The sequence below is a fragment of the Danio rerio genome, chromosome 13, assembly GCF_049306965.1.
Source record: "Danio rerio strain Tuebingen ecotype United States chromosome 13, GRCz12tu, whole genome shotgun sequence".
Taxonomy (NCBI): Eukaryota; Metazoa; Chordata; class Actinopteri; order Cypriniformes; family Danionidae; genus Danio; species Danio rerio.
In genome coordinates this window covers 11,971,559-11,996,499 of record NC_133188.1, presented here as the reverse complement: position 1 = coordinate 11,996,499, position 24,941 = coordinate 11,971,559, and the positions used below count along the sequence as shown (strand labels likewise).

General features: G+C 36.6%; 1 protein-coding gene across 1 annotated transcript; it reads right to left on the bottom strand.

Annotated features, from left to right (window-relative positions):
- Positions 1-3,714: 3,714 nt before the first annotated feature.
- desi2 (desumoylating isopeptidase 2) lies at positions 3,715-24,557 on the bottom strand. Its single transcript, NM_001003532.1, is given in 5 exon segments — positions 3,715-4,649; positions 7,070-7,211; positions 7,304-7,397; positions 10,027-10,099; positions 24,038-24,557. Coding segments are annotated over 5 exon segments (591 nt in total). The 5' UTR covers positions 24,077-24,557; the 3' UTR covers positions 3,715-4,406.
- Between the last annotated feature and the right edge of the window lie 384 nt (positions 24,558-24,941).

The following is a 24,941-nucleotide window of genomic DNA, read 5'->3' as shown; positions in this document are numbered from 1 at the left end:
TCCTTGTTCAAACTACTTATATAAATAGAGCTGAAAAAACACAATTCTTGAGATTGTTTTGTGGACAACGTCATTTTTTATGTTTAATTCACTTAAATTTGTTAAGCTCACCTATCGAAGCGTCTGCTAAATGACTTAATGTAAATGTAAATTTGTGTTGGGCTAACATGAATGTATTGTGTGGAGTTTTGTGTCAAAGGATTGACACAATAAAAGTGTAACAGTTTTCATTTGTTTTCTTTGTACATTAGAACAGTGTTTCTCAACCATGTTCCTAGAGTACCAGCTGCACTGTTTTGGATGTCTCTTTTGTCTGTAACACCCGTTACAGGTCTTTCAGTCTCTGCTAACGAGCTGATGATCTGAATCAGCTGTGTTTGATTAAGGACACATGAAAAATGTGCATGTGTATGTGTGAATGTTTCAAGTGTCTTTTTGACAGTACACTCAAAAACAAAAAAATATTTGTCTGCTTGTTCAAACTAAATTTAAATTGAGCTAAACAACACAATTCTTAAGATAGTTTTGGGGACAACTTCATTGTTTTGTTTAATCCACTTAAATTTGCTTAACTTAATTTGTGTTGGTACAACATGTATGAACCGTGGGACCATTTTTACAGTGTGTGTGTCAAAGTATTAAAACAATAAGTGTAACACACAGCTTTCATATGTTTTCTCCATGCATTAGAATGTGTCTTTATAAAGGATAAATGGATAAAGTTCTGTCATTACTCTCCCTTGACTTGTTGAGGTTGGAGGTTGTTGTTTTTTGTTCTGTTGAGGAAAAAGGAAGACATTTTGACCAATGTTGGAAACACGTAGCCATTGAGGTTACTGGTTCTGCTTCAACATACTATTTTGTGTTAAACAGAAAAAAACAGACTGAAACTGTCAAGGGTAAGAAGTGTTAGAACTTGAGTGAACTGTCCCTTTAAGGCACAGGTGTCAAAGTCAGCTCCTAGAGGGCCGAAGCTCTGCAGAGTTCAGCTTTAACCCTAATTAAACACCTGATCAAACTAATTGAGTCATTTACACTTGTTTGAAACCTGCAGGTGAGTGTGTTGAAGCAGGGTTGGAACTAAACTGTGCAGAGCTGCGGCCCTCCAGGATCTGAGATTGACACCCCTGCTTTTTATTTATGCAGGAACGGGAAGTTGTTGACACATTGGTGTGCTGATGAACTTACAATTGAAACAGAATAGAGAGAGGGCGGGGCTTTCTTTTTGTGCATCCTTTCCTCATAGCAAATAAATGTTAGGGAGGTGTGTTTTACAATATTGCAACTGACGTCATCAGAGAAGGGCCGTCATTTTAAACGCAGAAGCAAATGGTCAGATTTTGATTGCCAAAGATTAACAAAACAATTATTTCAGTGGTTTTACTTACACAAATAAAAGTTCATCTGAAGAATGACACTATCCTCAAGCAAAATAAACATTTTTTGATTTTATTTTAAATGCATTTTTTGTGAGCAATAGGTTTAATTTACTACTTTTTGCACATATGACAAAAATGACATTGTGTGTAACAATAGTGTTATGTAGTTGGACTGTCTGCTAACATGCGACAACAATGTTTGTGAGGAAAAATTTTACCCGAGAGCTTTTTGCATCTGCAAATGGTGAAATCAGGATTTGCCACTCGTCTTCTTTTAAAAGAACGACTCCAGTTCATTGAATGGTCTCGCCTCTACGGATTTGGTAAGTGTTTGATCAGTGTTCTTTATTTATGTTTATTCAGATTGCAAAATTAGTTAATAACATCAGCAGTACTCTTTTAGTTTTTAGACTTACCCCAGTCAAAATGATTGTGATGTGAGTTACTAAGTTTACAGGAATATCCCTACAATATTCTGGACTGAAAGATCCACTGTAATTGCCAAGTTACCGAGAAATACAGAATTTTTTTTTCTCCCATTAGACGTGCGGTATTAAACATTCCATTAAAACTACACTGTTCCAGCAGTTCCTCACATTCAATATCTTGTTTGTCTCGGAGGGCATGCATGAAATGTTCCTGAATGAAAGTGAAAGAGCCAAACTGCAGATAAAGTCTACTATTTAGAAATTTGGCAAATAATTCGATTACTGATGTCCATGTAAACATAGTCACTGTCTTTCTCCTCTGTGTCTGTGTTTGTATTGCTGCTGTGAAAATCAACTAAAACTCCCGTCCATGTAAACCCTTCGCTCTTTCGCCACTCTCACCTAAACAAAGCTGGACTCAACCACTTTCCTGACTTTTTCAAAATAGAGGTGTAAAAACACCCTTTTGTTTGGGTTGAAGGTTTGTGAAGTGTTTTGAAATGTGCATTTTTTTATTCAAATGTTTGACAATCTCAACCAAAACATGAAGAGGGAGGGACAGCGTAGCCCTCCCTTTTAAAAACAGCCAATAGCGTTTTGTTTTAGAATTGCTCTGCCAGTGAGAGTGATTGAGCTCAAAGTGCATCAATTGAAAAGCAAATGTAAAGCATCTTGAAGGGGGCGGGGCATGTCAGATACTACAGAGCACTTGAATGGGTATGATATGATGAGAAACTAATGTGTGATTGATCCATTTAGTGGGAAGTGACTACAAGCTTTCCATGTTTATATCAGTTATATATCTTCTAAGTGCTTGTCACTGTTTTGGAGCACATTAGCTATTAGATATGCTAAAAGCTAACAATACTGATACCATAGATATGTACACTAGATGTCGCCTGGCCTATTGTTGTCGATTGGACGGAATGCGTCAATAGCGGCGCCATCTTGCTACAGGGTAGCGCTCCTTTGAAATGAATGCGGAACTAAGGTACAGTGGAGGACTGTGGCCATGCAAAGCCAGAGATATACACATATGCACATATATCTGTGATCGGGAGTTTTTCTGGATGTTAGTATGTAATTTTTTTTTTCTAATTCCGAAAATTATAATTTTACATCACTTTTCTACATTGATGGATCAGTGATCGCACAGGCATTCCTGACAAAAAGCTTGTGTTTGTGTGTACAGAAATGTACTATTCACCCTCCCTGTTAAATTTAATCTAATGCGTGTCCTGAAACACACCTGCTCTCCTGCTTTCACTTATCATACTGACGGAGGGAGTGATTCGTTTGTGAATGAATCTCCCCGAACGACTCTTTCACTAACGTTAGGCGACAATAATACAAGTTTCTGGCAGCGCAGCATCTCGTCGTCATATTTCTTTTGCATTGTTTGCTGATTTTATTCAACAAAACTAGCATAAGCCGAGTGTTTAGTGCGAGTTGGAGCTGCTTTGCCGTATGGTGAATGCAGTAAGCGACTGTTATCCTCAATAACGTTACCTGATTAGCACAAAAGTTCAGAACATACAAAAACAGAAAAAAAACATAATATTACCTATGAAATGTTCTGCCTTTGTGCTTTGTTTAATTTGTTTGCTCGTTACTACACCTGTAGACAGCGCTAAAGTCCCGCATCTTCACATAATAACACTGTCTTGTCTAGTGCGGTTGAATGACATTTGTCCTGGGAGCACTGTACCAATGTGGCGGCGCTATTGACGCATGCTCAGGGTCAATATGCGATCTCTAGTGTATATATCTATGACTGATACTAACATCGAAAAACTTTAGTTTTAATTTCTTGAGACTTTTAAATAATGACAAATTATTTTTCAAAGTGAATGGCTTTGTATCCGCTAGACAACAATTTCAGAAAGAGTCTAGTTTGAAAAACAGAGGCTTGTATAGTTTCTTTAATAATCATAAAATGCAATACAAATGTCGTCTCAAATACATAGAAGACTCTAAAAACTAAAAAGGTGTAAAACATCCGAGGAAGGTCTCGTAGGATATGAAGTCTGCACACACTCTGGAGCAGACTGAACAGGTAGAGAACTGTAGAGAAAGAGTGCAGAGCTCTCTGAGCACGTAACGGTAAAAATCTTCAGGCACAGTCACCACACCGCGGCATAACTGTGTGTGTGTGTGTGTCCATACAAAAGTGTGGAGATTTGGCTTTTAAAATCCGCACACAACACCACAATCATACACCGACTGGAACGCAGGAAATCTGTAAACAGACAATCTCCATTTAAAAAATACAAAGTCACTGATTAGGCGCTTTCTGTAGGAGTAAGAGGCTAGCAAGCCAATCCATCGTAAAAAAAAAACCCAAAGTGATTGAACAGAGCCGTGGTGTTCAAGTCCTGAGTTTTTAAAATAAGATAAAAGGCCAAAATAAGGTTGAGTTGAAAACACTGATAAAGGATTGCAGGCCTGTAACGCTCACTTGAAGTAAAGCACTGAACACAGAGGGAGGTTTTTCCATCTGGTGAACCGCTAGTGTGTGTCAGGAGGAGGAGAAGTGAGGGTTTGTTGGCAGCACAAACGGTGGTTCAGCTCGATCCAGGAATGGCGTGTGATGGAAGGCTCATCGGCGCGGCTGGTGTCGGGCTGGTCTTGGAGCGGGAGCCACGGCGCAGGTGGGTGTGGAGGCTGAAGCCGCAGCATCTTCTGCCTCCTCCAGTTCCCCCTGGAGCTCCTGACTGACGCTGGACTGCAGCGCAGCAGGAGTCAACCACTCCTTTGGCAGGCAGCTCTGCAGGAAGGGCACACAGGAGCTGAAGTAGGCCAGCCGGTTTACCCAGCGTGGGATCTCTCGACCACAAAGGATCTGGTGGAGACGTAAGGGAAGATTGTGAGTTTTTTTTTTACTCCTTTAGGGTCACTCTAAAGCAGTTCTCAATTCCGCTGCTTCTCTTATTTGACACACAAGGATCAGCTCATGGATCTCTCTGTTAACAAGCTAATGATCTGAATCAGGTGTGTTTAAGAGGACAAGGCTGCGTCCGAAATAGTCTACTACTCAGTAGGTGCTGCATTTGAATATAAATGTACTACTATACATACTATATCTGTCATTTTGTCATCATCATGTGACCTACCTGCTCCAGTTACATCACTCCCATTCATGAATTCTCTCACAGTACATCATGGGATAGCATTGTGTCCATCAGATGCACACTTCAGAATCTTGCCGGAAGTAGGCCATCTGGGTACTTCTCGCATACTGTTTTCACATCACATCCTTATAAAATATATCCTAACTGATCAAACTATTTATTATGTTTAAAGTGGCTGACAATAATAAATATTCATAATAAGAATAAATCTGCCACGTTTGTAAACTGTGCAGAGCTGTAGTCGCTTAATTAGGCTTATGTATTTCAATACCAGTCATTATGGTGGTACTTGAAGAGACAATTTTTTCTGAGGTGGTACGTGGTGAAAAAAGTTTGAGAACCACTGATATATATAATAGTATACAAGATCACTAAATTTATTTATCTGAAATAGACCTTTTAAAACTATTTTATATTCCAGAAATTCCAAGAAACGTGAACCCTGCTCTTTCTGACAAAACTAATGAACACTACTGATCAAAAGTTTAAAAATATATTTTTATTATTGTTTTGAAGTTGCTTCTCAGCAAGGATGCATTTATTAGATCAAAAATACAATAAACACAGTAATAAAAATACCTATTTATGATTTTCATGCTTTAATACTGAAATTCAAAAGCAGATTTAGGGTCACACAATCCTTCAGAAGTCATTATAATATTCTGATTTGTTGTTTTGCTGTGAACAATTATCTTAACATTGTCAATATTCAAATATTTTTTCCTGCTTCATAGTTTTGTAGAAACTGACAAATTCAAATAGTTTTTAAGTTCTATGTTTAAAAGAAAATTCAAATTAAAAGCATGTATTTCATTTATTTCAAAAAACGGCTCTTCAATGGGTCTTCACATGAACCAGGTTAATCCAGGTTAATCATGAACAACTCAGTGCGTATGCGCTAGTTGCATTATCGCTGTCTGATTGAGTTCTAATCAAGGTTTATATGCATCAAATACATAACATCTGTGCCAAACATTTCAACTGACGAACATATTAACAATAATACAACTGTATAGCCGAATTAAATGTATGCATTGGCATGTTACAGCCCTAATGAGTATGATTATGTGAAACTCCATATAGATACATATTGCAATGATTTCAGAAACTTACTTAGCGATGCACGCACACATATATGCACAATCCTTAAATACTCTGCTGATTTCGACTCTATAATACCCGTTTTATAACTTTAAACTTCTAGTGATCGTTTAAAATTGTAGTGATTGTTTTTCCCACTCCGTGGTGGATTTTGGCATAGTCCATTTCACATGAGATGGGGGGAGGAGGGGGGTGGAAGAAACCAAGTAGCGGGGGGAATTTTTTCTACAGAAATAATTTATGATTTCTTATGTGGCCTGGTACCAATTGTTCCACGGACCTGTACCGGTCTGCGGCCCGGTGGTTAGGGACCACTGGTTTACAGAATAGACCACTGTTATACAATGACTTATCTAATTACCCTAACTTGCCTAATTAACCTAGTTAAACCTTTAAAATGTCACTTTTAGCTGAATACTAGTATCTTGAAAAATATCTAGTAAAATATGATTTACTGTCATCATGGCAAAGATAAAATAAATAAGTTTTTAGAAATAAGTAATTAAAAACTATTATGCTTAGAAATGTTTTGAAAAAGTCTGCTTTCTCTTAAAGCAGAAATTGAGGGAAATTAAACTAATAATTCAGGAGGGCTAATAATTCAGCATTCAACTGTATGCATGTTTACATTATAAATGTCTTTACTTTCACTAATGAACAATTTAATGTGTCTTTATAAATACATTAAATATATTTCACTGTAAAATATTACTGTATAACATATTCCACAAAAATATGAAGCATCCCAACATTTTTTAACAACACTGACAACAACGATAAATGCTTGAGCAGAAGATGATCATGGAGTAGCGATGCTGAAAATGCAGCTTTAAATCACAGGACTACATTTAATTTCAGTCATTTAAAGTTGCAGTATAATAATAATCATAATAATAGTAATAACAACAACAACAACAACTAGTAGTAGTAGTAATAATAATTACAACAGTCTTGGTCATCCAAATAGGCTTCTTTAAATTTTTTTTTTTATCTTACCGTTCCAGTAGTGTATAAACTTGATTTTGCTTACCTCAGATAGGGCTGAGGAAAAGTGATTGCAGTTCTTGTGCATGAGATGGTAGGCGTTCCCCTTATATTCCTTCCCCATTTCTTCCACAATTCTCTCCACATCCTCTTCTGTGAAGTCTGTGCTCCCCAAAACAATGGCTTCTCTGAGAACCGAGCAGAAAGTGTGAGAGAGGAAGAGGTTTTACAGACGTACGCTTTCAGTCTGATCGGTCGAGAGATTAATATCATGACTCACTTGAATTTGAATGTCTCTCCGAGTTCTGTGGCGTCGCCGGGCGTTATCTCAAATATACCTGAAAAAGGATAAGGATGTCCTCCATAGGCAAATTCTGCAATGAATGAGAAAGCACGATTGAAATGTCTCCACGATATGCTTTTACATAGAGATGTTATCGTAATACTGTAGACATTTGATCATTTGTGTGCACTTTCAAATCTTCCTAGTACAATTTTTCAAAAGATTTAACACACATGCGGTACTGACATGAAATGCAGGAAGCCAGCTGTCAAAAACTGCATGAGAAATAGACTGAAATTCTCTTTCAAATCTACTTTGCCTGTTAAAATACAGAAGCTATATCATTTATTACTTCAATATATATTCAGCCCTCCTATGATATTCAGATATGATATATGATGTTTACCAGAGCAAGAAAATTATTATTTTATTAGAATTTTTTTATTTATTATTCCCAGGTTCTGCTAGTTGCATTTCCTGATTTTTTCATTGCTAATCTTAAGCCAATTATAATCATTTGTTTTGGTTCAATTTGGAATTTCCCCAACCAATGCAGAGCCCAGGGGATTAGAGAGACCGCTCCGACTTGGCCCCACCCAGATCAGAGCAAGAAAATTCTTATTATGAACTATTTCACATTATATATTTTTCACTAGTGAAAGTTATGTATTTTAGTTTGTTTTGAAACTAAAAATAATTTTCTTATTTTTTAAGTTACTACAGTCCATATTTTTAGCCAGCTTTTCTGATTGGCTGTTATCCAATGCCTTGTCTAATTAACCATACCTTTTTAGTTAACCAATAAATTGCATTTTAAGCTGAATGCTTAGTCAAATAATATATTCTGTCATCATGTCATCATTTATTTGTCATCAAATAAAAAAAATAATTATTAAAACTATTATGTTGACAAAAATACTTTAAAAGCATATTACTGAAATAACTTCACACAGCAGCTAATAATTTTGACAGTATAACAATGTAAATTAACATTTATTTATAGCCAATAAACTGTAATTCAGATGCCTGCTATGGTAATATGCGATAGGTCAGATATTTATCTGGCTATTTGAGCCAATGGTGAACTTGGTTGGTCAGTATCTTATGCTGGTGCCAGTAGTGCAATTCAAATCATGTATTACACTGCAGCCTTAGACAGGTTACTCACTGAAGCCAAGCATGGCTGAGTCTGGTCAGTGCCTGGACGGGAGACCACATGGGAAAACGAAGTTGCTGTTGAAAGTGGTGCTAGTGAGGTCAGCAGGAGTTGCTCAACCTGTGGTCGGTGAGAGTCCTAATTCCCCAGTAAAGTGAAGGGGATGCTACAGACCATTTTGAGGGATGTAAACAAAAACAATGGTCCTAACATAATTCCTGTTTTAATTTTTAATTTCTATAGCTTTCGATAATCCAAAAAGAGCCATGTACTGATAAATAACATTATGATGGCTGTTTAAACCATAAGTTATAATTGAATTGCCTCATTACAGTTAAGAAATAGTTTGATAACAACCAGGAAATGTTCATGGGCCAATGACATGATCACATTGAAATGGTCTATACCAGCGGTCACCAACCTTTTGGAAACTGAGAGCTACTTCTTGGGAACCGATATGTGTGAAGGGCTACCAGTTATTAAATCACACATTTTTCTTAATTTACTTTTAACTATCTGTTATTATTAATAATTAATAATACTCATCTATGGGAAGACATTGATCATGTTAATGATTTCTCACAGTAGTTGTCAACAATGATTTAACAAGTTAGATAAATATCAATATGCAACACTTCATTTGCCTGAAAATGTTTTTAAAGTTGTTTTTTTTTACATATAACTTTAAGTAATTTTCAAATTTACACCAATGCAAGTGTGATTTAAAAATAATACCTATAAAAATATTAGATGCATTTTACTTATATGTGGTGCTATGGTGAGCTATTTTTAGAACAGGCCCACGGGCAACTCATGTGAACCTGGCGGGCCATGTTGGTGACCCCTGGTCTACACTGTCAGCGAGCGCCGTCTTCTGAATGAGACGTTAAACTGAGATCCTGACTCTCTGTGGTCATTACAAGAAGTGCCATGGGATTTTTAACCCCGGTGTCCTGGCCAAATTCCCCCCATCAGCCTACTCATCATGGCTTTCCAATTATCCCCATCCATCGAATTGGCTGTATCACTGTCTCTTTACTCCACCAATAGCTGGTGAGTGGTGAGCGCACTGGCGCCGTTTTCCTGTGGCTGCCATCGCATTATCCAAGTGGATGCTACACACTGGTGTTGGTGTGGAGAGACCCCCCTCATGATAGTGAAGTGCTTTGGGTATATGTACACAATAAATGTGCTATATAAATATACATAAGAAATCTACTTAAAAAAAATAAAACGCACATCCACAGATATAAACATAACCTGTAAGGCTGTGTGCTCCATCAGTCATTTTGTTCGCACAGACAACATTCAAGAATGCCAATGCAAACTCTTTAGATCTGCCAAATAAATCATATCCTCTTCTAAATAAACTGGATGCCAATGGAGGCAAAAACTGTACAAAATGTCAAGGTCTTTTCTTGTTGCATCAACAGATCATGATGATGTGAGGTTTAGTCATATTTAGACACCCCCACCCGCTTTCTCTGTTACAGTCATGGAAGTTAAACACTGGATTCTTAAACAGCTTGACTCATTTGTGTCTGAGTCATAACATGAGTCTTACCTCTGCCGTAGATCTCAATTCCTGAGTGAAAGACTCCGATTCCCAGAGAGGAAGTGAACTCATTGATCCAGTACTAGAAGGAAACCAAACAAGTCTCACTCACAAAGTCAAATGGTAAAAGTGCTTAAAACATCGACTAGGCTACTGTTTTGTTCAGAGTTTAGTGGTTACCACCTGGAGGACACACACTTCTCTCTCTGTATGCACTTTCCAAATTAAAAAAAAAAAATTGTGCAATTCTGAGTGCGCTCCACACAGGTGAGTGGGCTTGACAAACCACCTGTAGGACACACTCTCTCGCTTTCCGTAGGCTATAGGAAGAACAAAATTAAATAAATAAAAATTAAAATGTAACTTAAACTTGTAAAAGCATTTACATTAGGGATGCACAATATATTGTAGAATCAATATTATAATGTGCGTGTCCGCAATAGTCACATTGCAGAATATGCAGTGTTGAGTTTGGATTAGCAGCATGGTGGAGCAAAGGTTAGCACAATCGCCTTACAGCAAGTAGGTTGCTGGTTCAAGCCCCGGCTGGGTCAGTTGGCGTTTCTGTGCAGTTTACATGTTCTCCCCATGTTTGCATGAGTTTCTTCGGGTGCTCCGGTTTCCCTCACAAGTCCAAAGACATGCGCTATAGGTGAATTGGGTAAGCTTAATTGTCCGTAGTGTATGTGTGTAAATGAGTGTATATGGGTGTTTCCCCGTGATGGGTCGCAGTTGGAAGAGCACCCGCTGGATAAAGCATATGCTGGATAAGTTGGCGGTTCATTCTGCTGTGGCAACCCCAGATTAATTAAGGAACTAAGCCAAAAAAAAAAAATTAATGGAGTTTGGATTATTATAGTTGACTAGAAATTTGAGAATGAGAGTTGTTGAGTCACTGCAAAGATGAACCAAAACAAAGTGAACTGTTATCCTTTGCATGCGATTAAAAGGCATTTCAAAAAAGTTTAAAAGCATTCGGGCACAAAAATGTACAACATTTGTAACTTTCTACTGAATTATTAATACAATGAAGTCGATGCAGTGTTATTTTACATTTTACATTACGTTTGATTATTGATTTCATTACATGAATACTGATTGACTCTCCGAAAAACCATAAAGTTGTTTGTTCTATTTTTTTCATGGCTTTATTGCATTTATTTTTGCATGCAGTTTGTTTATTTTTTTCATCCTTGATTCACAGCCTTACAAAATCACCACAATCAGTCTAAACTCAAGATTTCTTTTCAAAATAGTGCTATTAAAGGTTCTGTATACAAGTTTTTGACTCTTCTAAAAGCATAAATATACCAATGTTTACAGATATTTAAAAAACATGCCAATTGAACATACATGTTTATCTGAAAAACAATGCTGAAGTTAGATATTCTGCTTTGAAAACGTGTTTTTCCTGCCAGAACGCTGTCTTTGTTTTGGTAATTTTAACCCGCCTAATGCCAGTTTAGCTAATTATATTTTAGTTCCCGGGTTGCCTTGGTGGAAAACAGTATATTTTATTCTTTCAGAAAGGCTCTGAAAGCATGTGTTTGTGACCAAAATGCAACCTCTGGTGGACAGTAGCAGACTCTAAAATGAGACCGATTCAGTTCAACATGAGGTTATTAATTAGTAAATTATATAAATATTACAAACAAACATTAGGTGAGCAGGTTACACTGTAACCTATGAGAAATAAAAGCTGGTTTTAATATATCAACTCGAGGAGTTGGTTAGGACAACTCATTTAAATATGGAAAATATTCTTTCTATCTATAGGCCTGATCATCAGACTCGCTCCTATCATTAATCTGGCAACCTGCACTTGTGTTTGTTTTAATCCAAGAGTGCAATACCTAGTTTAACCACTGGATGTCATACTTATATACTGCACTTTTAAACCATCTGGTAAAATTTTATTCATATTGCAGAAAACCAAAATGTTGCAATGTCAATTTTTTTCAATATCGTGCAGCCCTAATTTACATACTGCTATTCTCTGATGATTTGAAGTGCTTCTTTTATCCTCATTTATCCTATAACCCTAACCCTAACTCTAAATAAACAAATGTAAACGCTCAAATCCACAAAGGCTGTTAACAATAGGTCTTTTCTCAGCAGATTTTGATTCTCCATAATAAACCTTTATTAATTATGAACTTAAAATAGAATCACATATACAGTACTAACAAACAATTATGAGCAGCTACAAGCTTTATTAAAACAGAATATTTAATAAACACCAAAGGGTAAAGGATGTGTAAAACCAAAGTGTCTTTTAAGATGAGCCTGAAAGCAGCATTAATTGCAACGCCTCTGGGCAGCCGTTTTGGGGATCTGAAACTAAAATCTATCATTAGGACTTAATCATGTGACCTGTGCAGAGACCTGGCTTGAAAAAAAATAACGCCAGCTACATTAGCATCTCCTTGTATATATTTCCATCTGCTTCAAACTACAAAAATTTGAATCACATATCAACAGAACAAAACCGAGATATGATCACAAACTGTAAACTGTGGGCACTTGTGATCCATATACTGCACCTGTAGCTGTTTTTCAGGCATTTAAAACCCTCACGTCTCTGTCAGACCAACAATTCGTTGATGTTTACATCTGTCTTGTGTATATTCCTCAGCTATTTTGTCATTAGTGGTGACATTATTGTTCGTAAGTGTTTGCTTTCATATTTTGCTATATTATAATTGGATTTCAAAATTGTCGCATATTTAAATTTTAACTATAAAAATGTCAAAAGATACCATTTAAATTTACAGTTCTCTATTTTCGCAATTTTTCATAAGACTAGTTCCTTTCCTCTGTCCCACCAATCACAGTGAATTACGTTTACTTGTCGTCTTCCCTATGGCTTTGAATTTTTGCTTATATCTTGCAATAAACCTGAAATGTAGTTTTGTCTGGATGGAACCAATAACTAGGCCTATCACGATATCTGTTTTTGTTGTACGATATTTTGCACCAAAATAGATGGTGAAAAGTTATATTTTTGTCCTTTTAAGACCATTTTATGCCACTCATTATTTTATGCCACCAGAATGACAATATAGATGCTGCATCCCAAATGGCACACTATACACTTATGCACTTACACACTCAACAGCATAGTATATGAATGTAGTTCGTCCCAAATGGAACAATAATGTTTTATTTACTAAACAAAATTTCAAAATTTCGTTTGACTGATGACGTTTAACGGTCGCCAATGTAGCACAATAAATGACCAAACTACTAAATAATACCTGCCATGAGCATAACTGCATTCACCATCGGGAGGTGCTATAAATCACTCTCGTAGGTCAATTTTGCTTTCACAATCCAAAATGAATAAAGTAATCCAACATCAACGCCTGAAAGCTCCGCCCTTCCACCACATGAGCAAAGCAGCGGCTGATGAGTGCGTGAAGTGTCCAACATAAAAAAGTGCACTTTCTTTTTAGAGTTTTTCATGTGTTCTTTTTAGAGTTTCAACTCACTAGTTACACTATACGCTTGTTAAGTGGTGACGTGTTTGTGACGTATGTAATACTGTTTCCAGGTCCAAGCCTCCATTCATTTGAGTGGAGAAATCATTCGTTTATGATCACGTTTTATTCCTATCACACATTAAAGTTAATTTTATATAAAATCATAGTGCACACAACAATCTCTTGGCTTGCTGCATAACAAATAACAAAAATTTAACAATTTATAAAAAAATGTGTCACTTTCTGGCCATCGGATATTAGGCATGGACATATATACTGCGATCGTGATTTTCGAAAGCATTAAATCGCTTTGTAAACGTCTATTATTACCATTTCATGAGTCTCCCCATTCAGTTGAATAGAGCGCCTGGACCCGGAAGCACTTAACAAGCGGATTTATACTACAAAATGGCATAGATTAGTGCATAATTATGTGATGTGGGACGCACCTACTATCATCACAATGCAAGAACACTTTCAAAAGAACACATATTATTTTATGTGTTCAGAATATTTGATTTAATTATAGTAATTTTAACAATTTAATAAGGTATTGGTATCAGAATGTAAAAACAAATTAAAAAAAAAAAAAAGTAAAACAAAAGTGCAGGGTAATAAATAACAGAGGCTTCAATATCTGCTACTAGATCTATTTTAAGTCAGACACCTACGTAAAAAAATACTATAGTAAATACTAAAGTGTTTAATCATACTGACACTGACTCCTCCAATAGAGCTAGAGATGTAGCACAATCAGCTAAAATGTTGCTAGAATTGTTTTTTATGTATGGGCGATATATATTGCATCAAAAATGATTGAAGTCAAATGCATGGGTTGTGCTATAAGTCCATAATTTGATTATTGTGACAGGCCTATCAATAAATTTCATCTAATAGTTTTATACGTTATTTGATTTCATCTTTAGAGATATTTCATGAGTCACAAGTAGGACCAACAGAGTCTGTGGACATTTTTTTTTGCTATTTCTGCACATAATTTTGTTAAAGATCTGCAGATTTATGCAGTGATTTTGGGAGTATCATAACTAAAACCTTAATATGAAATAAAAAGTAATACATTTTCAACTTGTATTTAATGTTTATAATGCAAATCCAATTAGATCCACTTTATTTGGTAAAAAAAAGCAAGTCTCTCATTTAATATATCTACTAAAAAGACAGAAAATGTTACTTTACAAACTGTATTGTAAATAATAAATCATATAAATATTTTCATATTAGTCAATTATATTACTAAAATTTATTAAAAAACAACAACAACAACAAAACTGAATAAATGTGTAAATTAATATAAGTAAATAAACGGAATCATTGACGGGCTAAAAATCTGCGCATTTCTGCATACGCAGATTCCATGTGGGCCTAGTCATAAGTCAGCTACATACCAACTAAAACATTCATAATATATTTTAGTTTTTTCAAAGCAAATTCTCTGCAAAATTAAACAAAGTAACATGCGGATCATGTACAAACAGGCAACGTGACGCTTAAAAAAACCTTTATGCTTGCACCCAAACACATCTCATTAACAAGTCTGTTGTTTGAGGACGTATCTGCCAGATGTCCCCTATTGATTATGTGTCAACAGTAAATAATGTCACTGAACCAGCTGACTGCTAGATATCCACTTTATGGCATTATAAACATTGCACTAAACAAAAGCTAATGTCTTGTTTTCACCAGATATGAAGATGAGTTTTGGTCTCAAGATAAGAAAAATCACATTCCCATCAATATCTGGTCTTTTAATCCATCTATGTAGGTGCACCACTGTCCTAAACTCAATGAAGTGAAGGTCTATGGGCAGGTGTATGTGTGTTAACTCAAAACATTTTAGACTCTATTTAGACTTTAAACTCTGTTTACGGTAAAACATATTAAAACCAAGCCTATATTTATAGTATATTCAATGCAGTCCTAAAATTCAATGCAAAGTAAGTATTTTGGCAATCTAAAGTGTGTGTCTGTGACATAACAGGACATGAATCTATATAATGACATGGGTATTAAATTAGTATTAAAGGGTTACGAAACACCAAAAAACATTTTTTGAGCTGTTGACAGTCATATGTGTCCCACACTGCTAAAAATACTATTAGGACACATATATTTTACTAAAAAGTGAAAACTGGTGATTTTTGCGTTATTTTGAGCAAATTCGTACTTCCGGTTTGAAATAAATTTTTGAAGCAGCATCACGGCCATGAGATTTTAGCGTGTATTTCAGCATGTAGACTGGACGTCTGTACCTGGGAGTGCCTTATTTCGTCTCCGAGTGTGCTGCATTAATTAGGGGTGTAACGATACACTCAGCTCACGATACGATGTGTATCACGATATAGTGTTCACGGTTCGATATGTATCACGATATTTGGAATAAAAATTGAAAATTTAACTGAAATGCAAATTTTACCAAGTTAATTTTTTTTTTTATGTATTTCTTTTGTTTCAACTTGTTAAACTGAACCTTCTTTTAGAAAATATATTAAACAGGCCTGTCTCTGGAAAATAAAACAATTAAAAAACTTCTTAAAAAAATATTATTGAAATGACAGAGACAAAATTAAGGAACAATTTAAGTAAAGGTGCAAAAAAAAAGCTTTCTATTCAATTGAATTTAACAGTAAGAGCTTAAGGCTTTGCTTGGTCACTTGCGTTTTTTGTGTGTGCAAAAAAAATCTACATTTCCAGGTAATCAGCAGTTCTATAAGATAATCCTGAACTTATGTGTATCTGTCTGAGAGGTTTTTATGGATGGCTGTCTTCATGTTGGGCATGATGAGTGACAGGGTGGCCGTCTTATCATTACACAGGACAGTCGTGACTCTTTTCAGCAGTTTAGGCAGGTTTACTATTTCTTCGGCGTCGCTGATGTCGGCGCTATCAAGTGTATCATGTTGACGTGCATTTTTGTGTACCTCTGTACTCAAATTTAGCTTTAAAGGGTTAGCTCGTCGTAATCATAACTCTAAAATGCGATATGATTGTTTAAATAATGTGTACGTTTTCGGTTTCATTTACACTGCTAAGTGCTGTTCAAACTTCCCACGCGGCTCCTGAAAGATCACTCTGTTCCACAAACTGAATGTTGTTTACTACTTTATTAGTCACAACCTGCAGGTTCTGTTCACTGAAGCAGACGCGCGCGTATGGCAAGCCGTTTTAACATTTAAACCTTTGTTCTGACTATCCATAAATATATTTAATTCATATTTAATTAAATTCATTTAGAGATATCTCTAACTATATTTTGACTAGTCGAATTATAATTATGACTAGTCAAAATATAATTAGAGATATCTCTAAATATATTTTGACTAGTCGAATTATAATTATGACTAGTCAAAATATAATTAGAGATATCTCTAAATATATTTATGGATAGTCAGATCAAAGGTTTAAATGTTAAAACGGCTTGCCATACGCGAGCGTCTATCATAGTCCGCCCTCTGTAGTAACAGCTCACGTCATGTGTGATTTTGCGGCGGCCAATACATCATTATATGAAGACAGAATGATATTTTAGGGTGAATTGTACCTTATAAATACAGTATGTGACTCTTTCAACACCATTAGGAGGTATCCCTGTAGCTGTGCAAAGTATGTAAATCACTGTGAAGACTTTAAAACTTAGGATGTGTGACCCAGTATGCGTGTCAAAAAGCGGACGAGTCTAAAGCAATGACTGTACAACCGAAATGTTGCCAGACGTCTGATTTTGAGAGGATGGGCCATCCTCTATTTCAGCTCCACTCATCTTGGTCTGCTAACATTACTGCTGCTGCAATCTGAACTCACGTGCGACAGCAGGTGGAACGTAGCTCACGTGCAAACAGCTCAACTAATAAGAGAAAACGGACGTCAAATCGTAATCAAATCGTCATAACGCCACGATGCATATCGAGACATTTTTGCATCGCAATAAATCGTACAACGATAAATCGTTACACCCCTAGCATTAATGCATGAGTAAGACTTGGTTCAAACCAATCAGCGAGCTCTATTGTGCAACTTCATTAATGTTACAGCGTTTAGACAGCAGAGAGACGCCGCATTGTGTTGCCAAAACAAGCGCGCAGTGTTGCTTTTATAATTTGCTGCAGTGAAGGTTTTATTTTCATTTTTTCACATTTTCGTATCGAACTAACTATTACACTGAGTATAAACATGTTAGCACCACAATCAAACTTGCGGTCGAGTAGGATTTTCGCCGCATTTTGTGACGGGAATAACACACACGGCTTTTTGACGCTACCTGCTGAGTGCATCTAAGTTTTCGGGAAAGGCAGAGGTTTTTTTTTTTCTCTCTCATTTGCTGTGCGGTAACAAACATTGCATCAAAAATACATGCTTAGAGCAGTTCCTCAAATCAAATATCGCGTTTGTCATGAGGGGCATGAGAGAATTCCCTGAATGAAAGAGCCAAACTGCAGTTTAAGTCCATTATTTAATAATTTGTCAAATAATTTTACATGGATTACTGATGTCCATGTAAACAGTTACTGTCTTTCTCCCCTGTGTGTGTGTGTATGTGTGTGTGTGTGTATGTGTGTGTGTGTGTATGTGTGTGTGTGTGTTTTGACACTGAAAATCAGCTTGTGCCCAAATTGACACTCTATGCAAATTTTTTAAAGACCCTCCCTCTTTTGCTCCTCCGACACTACCCCCTAAAAAGAAGCTGGATACGCCCACTTCCCTGAATTTTTCCAAAGTAGAAATGTGAAAACACCCAGCTAAAACAAGGGGGCTTTATAGCCCTTTAACTATAGGGAACTTGTGAGAACATTGCCAATGTCCACATATTTCAAAAGGCTCATACATCATTTAGAATGAGTTATTATTTTTTCCTTCTTACAAAGTTAAATGGATATAGTAAGTTTATTCTGTATTAAAACACTGGTATGTCCCCACAATTCACAAAAACTTGTGTATGTGTATGGTATATGTGTGTGTGTGTGTGTGTGTGTGTGTGTGTGTGTGTGTGTGTGTGTGTGTGTGTGTGTGTGTGTGTGTGTGTGTGTGTGTGTGTGTGTGTGTGTGTGTGTGTGTATGTGTTTGTTTGTGTGTTTGTGTGTGTAAAGAGAAGAAAGAAACAGACAGTTCTCCAACTCTTCCTCATTCAGGGTTGTGAAATGAGACACTTATCCCTTTGGCCTCAATTACTTCAAAGCTTATTATACATATCCTTCATCACAGAACTGGGGATTAGTCTCTCTGTGATCAGCTACTGGCACTAAGTGTGATTTTCAGCAAGAGTACTCTCATGCTAATAGAGCGGCGATTAGATGATAAAATCGTCAAGCTCTGACATGAACTATGTGGGAGATCTCTCATGGATAAGTTCCTATGGGAACTGCTGTAAGCAGACTTTTTATTTTAACTAACACAAACAAACAAACTTGTAGTCCTGATAAAACTTGGATTCATGCTATTACATTTTGAAGACATACACAGTAGGGCTGCACGATAATTCAAAAATCTGACATTGCAATATTTTGTTTTGCTGCAATTACATTTTGCGATATACAGTTGAAGTCAGAATTATTAGCCCCCCTGAATTATTAGCTACCCCCCCCCCATTTTTCCCCAATTTCTGTTTAACTGAGATTAGATTTTTTTTCAACACATTTCTAAACATAATAGTTTTAATAACTCATTACGAAACACTTCTATACAGCTTAAAGTGACATTTAAAATGTTAACCAAGTTAATTAGATTAACTAGGCTGGTAAGGGTAATTAGGCAAGTTATTGTATAATGATGGTTTGTTCTGTAGACTATCGTGAAAGAATATAGCTTATTTTTGACCTTTTTAAAAAAATTTGAAACTGCTTTTAATCTACATGAAATCAAACAAATAAGACTTTCTCCGGAAAAAAAAATATTATCAGACATACTGTGAAAATGTTGTTGCTCTGTTAAACATCATTTGGGAAAATGTTAAAAAGAAAAAAAATTCAAAGGGGGGCTAATAATTCTGACTTCAACTTTATATGATATAATAAAATATCATTTCACCAGATGAATTGAATAGCTCTATTGGGAAGACTACATTCATTAAGATCAACTGGGATAATTAAATATTTTTCTATGCAGTGTATCGGCATAAAATATAATAAATTAGTATATATAAATAAGAAAAAGCAAAAATAAAAGTTTAATAAACAGTTATTTGCAGGGTTTTTTGGTAAGAATAACTGTAAACAAATTGAATGAATCTTAAAATAACATTGCCATCATTGTAAACAATAATGAAGTTTAGTCTTTAATAAACAATCAAATTTTGCGATGTGACTATTGCGGAAACACACATATCGATGCTCAAAGGATACATTGTCCAGCTCCAATACACAGTCATTCGGGGATTTTATGGGGTTATAAGTCACATTCATAATAAGTTAGTCTCAAAATTATGAACTACACTTTAAAATCACAGTCTACTTGTCTGTCAAAGAAGATTTCCCATTTCCACCTTAATGGGCTGCAAATCGCCTGCATAGTTAAGAAGCTATGGTGATACAACTTCCATCCAAATTAAGATTACCTGACATCTTTTTTAAAAAAGCTCAAATTTCAAAGCAGCTCAAATTTCTTGTCTTTATTTTTATGTGAGAACATTGGCCATTCACTCATGTTGAGCTATTTTGAGGTTTAGGAAAGTATACATTTCCATGACCCTGTTTCAAGGGGTCAATGAGATACACGAGACGGACTAAATCTTTAAATGGCCACTATTCACATTGACGCTCAGTGATCAATGACACTTAGAAGGTACAGTCATTATTTCCAGTCAATTTTTATAGTCTTCTTTCAGGTACATTGGGAATTACATTACTTTACATTAATATTAATAAAGTAGTAAAGTGACAAGTTTGTTTGAAAAGCAAACTGATATTTTAGCATGCACTCAGTCAAAACTCGCAAAGATTTTTTTTAGTTATTTATATATATAAATTTGTAATTGTATTAATGTGAAAACAGTTGCTGGGTGAATGAGTGGCTGTTCTCAGCCTCAGGTTTACCATCTATTAATAGTGTATGGGGGAGGAATGCTTCAGATTCTAGAGAGCCTTCGTCTGGTCAGAAGACCTGACAGGAAGCTGAGCTGAAGTGCAGAGTGATGTCATCAAAATTGTTGATCCGTATCAAGGGAAGTGAGAGACTGTAATTCATACATCTTGCAAAGATTATCATTGTTTTGAAGCACACCATCTTATAGACGACCTTAAAGGGATAGTTCAAACAAAATTTTAAATGTGCTCACCCCTCAAACAGTTTCAAATCTTTATGCATTTCTTTGTTCTGTTGAACAAAAAAGAAGATCTTTCAAAAAAATGTTACCTGTAACCATTGTCTTCCATGGTAGAAAAAACAATACTATGAAAGTCAGTGGTTATAGGTTACCAGTATTTTTCTAAATAACTTATTTACTGTTAAACAAACAATAAATAAATAAACTCAAACAGGTTTGTGAGATGTTGAGTAAATGACAGAATTTTTGTTTTTGGGTGAACTATGCCTTTAAAGCATATGTATGCAGGAAAAACCCTGAAAATGTAAATATTGGTATCATTGGAGCTTCAAGGGCTGGTGCAGGGAATAGAAAACCCGGAGTGGATCAACTCACTCGTGCCAAGGATAAGAAAACCCTGTCACTTGACTCCTAGCACATCTAGTACTCCAGTCCAGTTTGTTGCTTGACACACAAAGCTTGATTCTCACCTCTTCAGAGTTCTTTGAAATGTTTTCTTTGGCAGAGAAGCATGCTACAGTTTTTTTCTCTTTGAAGCCCAACGTACTGAACTTTCTCTAATGAAACATCCCTAACAATCGTGCTGTATCAAAGAGTATTAACCAACAGTCCAAACACTCAAGTGATACGATTTAAAGGGTTAGTTACCCAACATTTTTAATGACCTCATCATTTACTCTCCCTCGTGTGGTCTTTAAACCTTTATGAGATTCTTTCTTCTGTTGAACTCAAAAGAAGATATTTTGAATAATGTTAAGTGCTGGGACCCATCAAGTTTTATAAGTTGAGGGAAAAAGCACTATGGAAGTCAATGGTTACAGCTACCAGCAGTTTTCAAAATATCTTTATTGTGTTCAACAGAAGAAATTGGTTTTGAACAACTGAAAGGTGAGCAAATGACAACATTTAATTTTTGGGTGAACTATCCCTTTAACTAAAAGGGTCTGAGAGTAACAATTCCGATTCTCTGTATGCGCTGTACATGTGGTTAAATTGATTAATCTGACTTTGACTTTAAATTGTTCTCTTATCCTGTATATGTGTATAATGACACCTCCACAGCTTTCTCAGATCACACAGCTGGATTGAAATGACAGTTGAATTAACTGGGTCACAGCTTCTTCAGCTAGACAGTCACATCCCAAACAATACAGCCTACAAAAAAACCATAGTGTTATGTTCTTGTATTGAGCCACTGAATCACATGGGGGCACTAGTGGTTACTCTAGGTTCTATTAAAGGGTAGAAGAAGAATGTGTTAAGAGAACCATGGTTGCATCCAAAACCGCCTACTACTCAGTAGGTACTGCATTTGAATTTAAACGTACTACTCGGCCGTTAGAAAAGTACGTTCTATACAGTATGAATGTAAAAAGTATGAATGGAATTCGGACGTACTACATCCACCATTTTGTCATGGTCACCTGACCTACCTGCGTCAGTCGCTTTAGTTCCATTCATGAATTCGCTCGCGGGGCATCATGGGATAGTGCAGCGTGCATGGAATGTGCACTTCAGAATTTCGCCAGAAGTAGTAATGCTGTGTTCACACCAGACGCGGAACGCGCAAATAAATTGCGCTATTCGCGCGTAAATTGCCAGGTGAACATTTGAGTTTACTCGCTTCATTCGCGTATCAAACCCTGCTTTATTCGCGCGTCAAATTAACTTCAGACCAGACGCGGATTCGCGTGATGGGCAGGGCTTCTGTCTGCCCGAAGACTCTAGCTTCATAGCTAAATGGCTAACATGAATTTTATGAAGAAAATAACAGTGTTTATGTGCTTTATGAAGACTGAAAAACAGCGTCGATACGTTTAGGGTCGTGTCTGAGTCCACTACATTCTTTCAGAGGTGCATCCAGCTCTGTGAGCTCATAAACTCCTTCAGAAACTTAACCTGGATGACGGAGGCTTTTAGCGGTGCTTCTGACTGAGCTAAGCCCAGTTTGATGAACTGTTGTCAGTGAAGGCTGGAGGATTTCCCTCGGAATACCAACAACAGGTTCTACGTCACAATCACGCCCCCACAAGAGCAAGCTTCTGATTGGTTAACGCAGCGCGAATGTATGCTGAAGTTTAGATTTTCAAAATCGAGAGATTCGCGCGAAACGCTCATTAAACGCGTCAAACGCTCAATTTGCCCCGCGCCATTCGCGCAATTTGCGTCATTCGCGCGTTCCGCATCTGGTGTGAACACAGCATAAGTCATCCGGGTATTTCTCCCATACTGATTTTCGAATTCTTTGAATTCAGACATACTACTCGGCTTGCATACTGATTTTAGCGTACTATATAGTATGAAAGTATGCGGTTTCGGACGCAGCCCATGTGTTTGTAACCATGTAGCATGCTGAGCTGTTTGCTGTTTAGCTCTGAAGCTAATAAATCATCTTGATCGTGAAATCGTCCTCACTCCTCATGCTTGAGCAACCATTACACATAGACCTTGAGTTGACTTGACTGGAAAAATGTACTGTTAATTAAGGAAATAAAACGGATGTGTCATGTCTGATAAGCTGCTAAGTGTTTCCTCAGTCTATAAAACTCTTTTCCTTAAAACTTAGGTCTCAAACTGGATTCCTGGAGGGCCACAGCTCTGCACAGTTTTGCTCCAACTCTAATCAAACGAGCTGATCTACTCATTAAGGTGTTTAAGACTACTATAGACTAACATTCTGGTGTGAGTTGGAGGGGGTTGGAGATTAAATTAGCAGCGATGCAGCCCTTCAGGAATTGAGTTTGAGACCATTGCTTTAAAAAAGTAACTTAATTCACACAAAAATGTCAATCCTATCCTCATTTACTCACCCTTGAAACTCTTCTGTTGAACACAAAAAAGATATTTTGAAGATAACAGCAAACATGTAATCATTGACTTCCATATTTATTTTCCCATTATGAAAGTTTTGAGATGAGATTTGTAGCATACATCAAAACATCTTCTATTCTGTCCAACAGAATAAAGAAACTCATAAATGTTTGGAACCCTCTGAGGGCGAGTAAATCATCAGTAAACGTTCATTTTTGAGTGAACCATCCCCTTAACTTAGATGTTTTAAAATGAGTGCAAGCTGATTTGGCTGCGTCTCAAAGCTCGTAAGCTGACTAACGTTGTGTACAAACGATACTGAGTAGTAATGCTACCCAAGTAGACAGCTCGCTAGATTTTTGACACGCAGCCAATGGATGTGCTGATCTAACGCCAATACTACACACTTTAGTAAATGAAGCGACTTATCTATATTTGTTTCCAAGGCACTTACCATATCATAAACGTTCAGGATAACCGGCTCGTTTGCCATCACAGGAATGATTGGGGTTTTTTTCTTTCACTTTAGCTGCCGACCAGCTGCTGCTGCTGTTTCTCCTCCTCCGTTTTCCTTTTCAGTTTCTCAGCACCTGGAACTAACGTTATCGTCTTTTCGCTCGTAAGCACATTTGCTGCGTCTTCTTGACATTTGCTGGTTTATAACGGTTCAGATTCATCTAAGCGCTGGTCCTGAAGCGGCTTCTCATTGATTGAATTTTGTTAGTCCTGCCACAGGGAGTAGCGACGCTGCTATGCTAACTGCCGTTTAGCTTCATGGCCAGCGAAGACAAAAATGAACAGCACACAAGAGTAAGACAAGAACACACGCGAAGACTCAGCCATTCAGACGACGAAGTTATATTTGTAGTGAACGGAAATGAAGGTAGACGCACGTCAGTTAAAAAAGAAAACCCTTTAGCACCCGAGAGATGGGCAGCCTCCCCCGTTTTGTGTGCGCGTTTATATGTGTGTGTGTGTGTGTGTCAGATGATAGTGAGGGTGAACTGAGCTGAATGCGCGTGCATGATTATGCCCAGCCTCACAGCAGTGCATTACTGCCACTCTGATGCTTTTGTGGAGCAAACATCCTCCATACACGAACATTGTATTATTACAATATGAAAATCAAGCACGTCAACTTTCTCCACAGCATATGTTTTATTTATTCACGTTTTTTTTTTAACACAAGGATGTTTTATGTGAGTATGAGCACGGTATTTGTGAGGAAAAGATGACAATCCTTTGGTTATTATTATAACCTATAATTAATTATGCATATTAAATAGGAATGAATGAATTGTTTTGATTAAATTGATAAAGAATATCAAGAAATCTCTTTAAGTTGAACAAAATAACGT